The 6,000-nt window shown below is 46.5% G+C and overlaps 1 protein-coding gene across 2 annotated transcripts in view; it reads left to right on the top strand.

Annotated features, from left to right (window-relative positions):
- Positions 1–939: 939 nt before the first annotated feature.
- NETO1 (neuropilin and tolloid like 1) overlaps positions 940–6,000 on the top strand; it is a 70,372-nt gene continuing 65,311 nt past the window's right edge. For both annotated transcript variants that reach the window (XR_012834295.1, XM_075747106.1), the window contains exons 1-2: positions 940–1,442; positions 5,049–5,102. Coding sequence is in view for 1 of the 2 variants with exons in the window: in XM_075747106.1 (XP_075603221.1) it covers positions 1,415–1,442; positions 5,049–5,102 (82 nt within the window). In the remaining variant the exon portion in view is untranslated. The remainder of the gene's footprint in view (positions 1,443–5,048; positions 5,103–6,000) is intronic.

The raw sequence follows: 6,000 nt of genomic DNA, 5'->3' as shown, positions 1-6,000 counted from the left end.
GTCCATCCACTCCTCCTCCTCCTCTCTTGTTTTTTCGCTGAGATCATTTCAGCTTCTCTCGGTACTCTTATTATTAATATGTTTTCCCCACTCTAGTCTCCCCCCTCCCTTCCCGCCCTGGCCACCAGCCCTCCGCAACCTCGTCAAAGGCATGGATGTTTGGGGCGGGATATAGCCGTGGAGGAAGATAAGCCTGAGAGAGGGAGGGGGGAGCGAAAGGGAGAGATTTTGCTGTCGTCTCTGGGCTGATTGGAAGAGGCAATCATTGTATCTGCGGCCGGAGGATTAGCAGCTAAACTTTTATTGCTCCCTTTTGTGCGGGTGCGTGCGTGTGTGTGTGTGGGTGTGTAAACGGAGAAGTCGCCTCTCAAGGGGGGAAATCTTTTCAATTTCCCTTTGGCAGGTGCAGTTCAAGGAGGAACTCATGAGCATTTTGCCCCATCCATTAAATGATTAGGGGAGGGGAAACGATCCCTCTCCTCTTACTCTTCCTTTCCCAGTTTTGAAATCATTCTTTCCCCACCACCGCCACCCTCCTCCCCTTCCCCTTCCCGTTCCCCTTCCCCTTTCCCTTCCTCTTCCCCTGCACTGAATGAATGGAAGAGTCTCCAGGGTTTTCTTCTGCTCCTCGCCCTGGACTTGAGAAGTGAGGGGACATCTCTCTACCCTCATCCATCTCTATCTCGCTCCATCCATTCCTGAGAGGATTTCAGACGGTGCAATGTGTTTTCAACCTCCTGCCGCTGCTGCCACTTGATACTGGGCAACGCGCAGGGAGAGGGGTTTTGCAAAAATGGATTTGTTCGATTTTAAAGGATTTCTTCTCTAATAAGGATCGCGTTGCACACAAATATGACTAAATCCCCTATTTGGTAAATCTTTCTTCCCCCCCCCCCCCCCTTCCTCTTTGGGTTCCCTCCCGCCCGCCCCCACCCCTTCAGAGGAGCAAGCACAGGGAGCTGATGACGGACCCATTAATCCCTTCTTCAATGCATCAAAAGAAGCCGAAGGGCTGGAAGTCGCTGGGCTCGGAGTCCTGCAGGAAATGCTTCGATCTGCTTTTGGTTTTGTATGAAACTGGTGACTAGGGGCTCGGCTCGCCCCGCCGCCGCCCGCCGGCACCTGGATGCGCGGGCCGCCGCCGCCGCCGCCGCCTTGCCCGCCGCCGCGATGCAACGCTCATGGTGGTGCTGATGATAGCTCGGGTGTGATGGGATTGAGCCGGCGGTGATTATTTGAAGGCGGTGAGGGAGAGAGAGCGAGAGGAAGGGCTGCTCCGCTCTGCTGTGTGTGGGCTTCGGGATTTTTTTTTTTCTTCTTCTTTTCCTACTTCCATCATCTCCCAGCCACTGGAAGTCCTCCCGTATCTAAATGGAATTAGTGGAGACCGAAGCCCCTTGTGTAAGGAACAGACATGACCCATGGGCGCAGCTTCTTTCACAGTGAGTATCTCCCCCTTCTCGCCCCCCCCCCCCCCCCGGCTAAGCTCCGCCGCCGCGCACGGACTCCTGCCCTCCGCTGCCTCCACAACTAGCGTAACGGGACGCCCAGACCTCCGCGGCGTGGGGGTAAAACTCCCCCCACGCACACACAACACCCCTTTCCCCACCACTCTGCGGTGCAGCGCAGGGGGGGCTGGTGTCCGTCCGCGCTGGGGGGGGGGGGGGGGCACGCTCCTGCGGGCTGGAGGCTTTCACCTGGGCGCGACGCGTCTGATGGCTTTCAGCGTGACGGGAGGAGAGAGCGGGAGAACGGCCCCCGCCGTCCGCGGCGGTGCGGGGTCCCCCCAGCCGGGGCTCGAACCACCGACCACAGGGCGAGAGGGCGCGGGGCAGCGCCGAGCGCCGCGGTGGGGACGACCACCGCGGGCGCGGATCCCGGCGGGCTGCGGGGCGGGGGCGGCCCCCTCGGGAGAAATCCTCCAGGAGCAGCAGGGAGGCACCGAAACGTGACGGTTACTCGTCGAAGACCCCCAGGGGCCTCAGGCTCCATGCATGGGACCCCTCTCCCTCCTCAGTTTTGCAGAGGGTCCACTCCGCTGAAGGGGCTTGACTGGCCACTGTTCGTTCCAGCACCTCCCTCTACGCCCACACCTGTAAAATAGCAACGCTAAGGCCAGGTATTTCTCGTCCAGCAACTCTTCGCTAGGCTAAGCCATGTCTATGCCAAATCACAGCCTCCAAAAAACTGTCTGGTCCAGAGATAAATCTCTTAATGTATAGCTTGTAATGGAAAAATGCACTGATCCAAAAAGATGCAAAGATGCATAATGAGTGGCACTAGGAAGAGTGATTATAATTACACCCGTGATTAGGAGGGAAAGGGGGAGGAGGAAGACAGAGAGAATGCAATAAGAAATTTTGTGGAAACTTCTTTAAAATCATTCCCAAACCCAGATAATCACAATATTGTTGCCGTACTGTCAAAGCTTCCCGAGTGACAGCTTTGAATAAGTGGAGACTGCGTGACTGGTCTCTTTCGGGTTTTGTTTTGTTTTTTTTTTTTTATTTATTCTCTATGAGAAGCACTGTTCTTCTCCCGTGGCTTGAGAAAGAAAAAAGCAAGGGGTCATAAAATAAAATGGACTGCCTTAACTGCTTATGTAAAAAATACTGTGTTATCGTTTCCTATAATGCCCATAATTTTAATTACTTTCTGGCAATATACAGATTCTGGTGATGCTGGTGTTAATGTCACTTTCTCTTTTTTTGGAAATATGAGAGAAGTATTTTACTTCATCAAAATGCTAGATGTGATATGTCCAGAAAAAAAAACCTTAAGTTCTTAGTCTCTTCTTGTCTATTACATTTTATTATCAAGATTATTTTGACTCCTTATTAGTGATGAATACTGGCATCATGATATGTAAGTAAAGCTCTTTGCTTTGGAATAACATGGCTCTGCAACTTGGAAGCATCCTTTCTAGCGGTTACAGCTGGAATTGAAAAGACCTGTAGTTTTTCTATCATCTTTGTAATAATATCTCTGTGATGTGGACCAACTCTCTTCACTTCTCTGAACTTTAATTTTTTTCCATATAGAAAAGGAGGGGAGGGCTAATAGATAACGGTTCTTGAAACGAACCTGTAAGAATAAGATACGAATTGTTATTAATTGCCTAAGAAGAAACATTTCTCACTTTGGGTTTGTTTAGCTTCTGTGACTCCTATTCTAGCTTCCATAAATTTGTGGGCAGAAAGAACGCCGGCAGCTGGCTCCATATTCTAAAACCAATCCACCTTAACGCTATTGAGAAATTAGGTTTTGATTGCTGAGGATTACAGGCATAGATGCAGTATGTTCACTGCATGAAACGAAGCTAAAGTAAATGAGCAACTTAGTAAATGGGTGAATCCTTCATTGCCTTCAGATTCTGACACAGCCGGCGGGCAGAGTCCCAGCTAGCACGTATTTCCAGAATCCATCCCTGAGGAGAGTAAGGGCATGAATGGTTGGGTAGCATTCACATGCAAGCAGAAGATGTAATGTTCTCACTGAATGCCCATGACACAGAAGAGTTTTTAACTACCAGCTCTGTCAACATCCGCCTCTGTTAGCTGGGGGATTCAAAAAGACACAGGGGCTTGTGAGCCTGACCAAGAAATTGTGAATATGCTGCCAAGCCTTCATTTTCCCAGCACTTCATCCTTTCCCTGTTTAATAAGATAGCCATCATTCGTGCCTCAAACCCTCTGTCACATGGAAAGGGTCAAAGGCATAGAAATAGAGATCTCAATGTCATTACAATACTGGAAATATGGAGTGGCTGGCTTCCTTTGGGGTAAAAATTGCACACAACTTGCAATATAAAAACTGAAAATGATGCAAGAACCATTTCTGAAAGGATCATTTAGGTAGCTTGTCACTAGTCTATGATGCCTTTTGGTGTCTCTTGGCAATAAGAGGAGGAAAGTGTGCCATTCAATTGCATTTGTTAAAGACCACAGGTCCATCTATTCCTCATCATGGTCAACAATACAAATGGCAGCTGATGGATCCAAAACACTGAGTATAAACATGCAACTTCATTCCACTTTAACTGTAGTGCAGTCTGGGCACTATGTCCGGGCTTAACGCCAAACTAACTGGGGTCAAAACCCCGAGCATTCCAGGAACTGACCGATCTGTTCTCTTTTGCTTTTGCTATCCCACTTTCTCCAATAGCCAAAGATATAGGTGATGATGAGAAAATGCTATTATCAGTACATGATTTCTTCATCAGGTAGCTAGCTAGTGACTTTGATCTTCCAAAGCAGTCTCATTATGACTGGCCTCAGCCTCTTCTAGTTAAAATGTTATATTCAGAAACTTCCAGAAACTCAGGAATTATCTCCAGGTTGAAGTCTGTCTAAGAAAGGCCACATTTGTTCCCAAGAGGCACAGCTGCCCTATCACGGTTGGAGATAGGAGATTTCTATTTGTAAAATGGGCTGCAGATTTACTGCAGCACAAAGCAACATCCCTTCAACAAGTCAAACAAACTAGATTAATGAGATTGTTAAGCACACACAATAATTTACTTCACTGAGTATTTGCAAATGCTTTGATGTATGTGAAGAACCCAACCCCTACTTCTTTCATACTCCCAGAACTCATTTTTAGATTTTATGATGTCATAGCGAGAGGTATGAGACCAGTGGCATTGAAACTTAGCAGGCCTTTGTCTCTCTCTGTTAAAAGAACCCACTTTTCTATTACTGGGCCAAGCTATGTGTATAAATAAATATTGGTAATTTTTTTTTGTTCTCTAATATTAAAAAATTAAAAAAAATCAAGAGGGAAACATCAGTGCTTGGGAATTTTGTTTTAAACCCAAAAGATCTCCTCTTTGTTTGGATACATCTACAAAGATAAATGCTTACAAGGACAGATCACAAAAAGAAATCTGTTTGTACAAAATATGCAATTTAAATATGCAGGTAAACATGAAAGCTTGGTGTTTTTTACAGTAATTCTATTTGATTTTATTCTTTTAAGATAGAAGTTTACAGTTAATTTGATTGCAGGCACTATCACACTGTGATATTTAATGTGTATTTCTCTTTCAGTTGTAGCAAGTCTAATCATCCTACATTTGTCTGGGGCAACCAAAAAAGGAACAGGTATGTAAACTTCAGACATTTTTTCAGACATTATATTAGAGTCCAAAGTATGGATCTGAGTTGTTAGTTTAGGTCTTGAATTTTTTAGTAGTTCACCTACTTCCAGTGTCTGTCGTTTGTTCATTTTTTTTGAGTACTAGCACGCCCGTACACACCAAAAAATCCAGTGGTACTTTTTTTAACAAAGTAGTGATCTGATCCACAGCTAGATCTAACTAAAGACTCAGCCTGACTCCAACTGAAGACTGTAAAGTAGCCCAGCTTCCCACTGGGGAGTCCAGATTGGGCACTGAGCTGCCTACTCTTAAGATCTTTTTGCTTGCTGAAGTAGAATTCAAAATCTGAAACTGGGTATCGTGGGTGCATTTTGTGCAGGGTGGGAACAGAAAGAGGTTCTTAAAAGCCCTGGGTGCTGCAGTGAGAACCAAGCAGGGAGAGTTGTGAAGCACAGTGTGTGTCTGAATTTGTGTCTGAATGCTCAGTCCCTGCAGGCCTGAATTCATTTCAGGAAATGAGGATCCGTGTCGTCCTCAGCTTGGATACAGACCAGGAAGAAACACCTGCAGAGCGTAAGGCAGGTCTCAGGTGGTTACAATCATCCTTGGAAGGCTCCTGTCTCCCTCCGCTGATCGTGAGAGGGAGCCTCAAACAACTCAGCTCCACACATCAGAGGCTTAAGTTAGATACGACACTCCTTGGATATCGGTACCTCATTCAGAGCAAACTAGAGTCCTCTTTGGACACCTGTGTGAGGTCTAAGAACCTACTATCCTTCCTTTTAATATGAGCCTAGATATTTTTCTCTCCAAATAATCCATCTTATTTTAGCCTACTTGTTACAGTATGATGCCCAGGAAGTGATTCTTCATCTTCTTCAGCCTGAACAGACTCAAACTTT

This window comes from Balearica regulorum, chromosome 2, assembly GCF_011004875.1.
Source record: "Balearica regulorum gibbericeps isolate bBalReg1 chromosome 2, bBalReg1.pri, whole genome shotgun sequence".
NCBI lineage: Eukaryota > Metazoa > Chordata > Aves > Gruiformes > Gruidae > Balearica > Balearica regulorum.
Note: the sequence above shows the minus strand (reverse complement) of the source record. Positions and strands in the feature narration are given on the sequence as shown.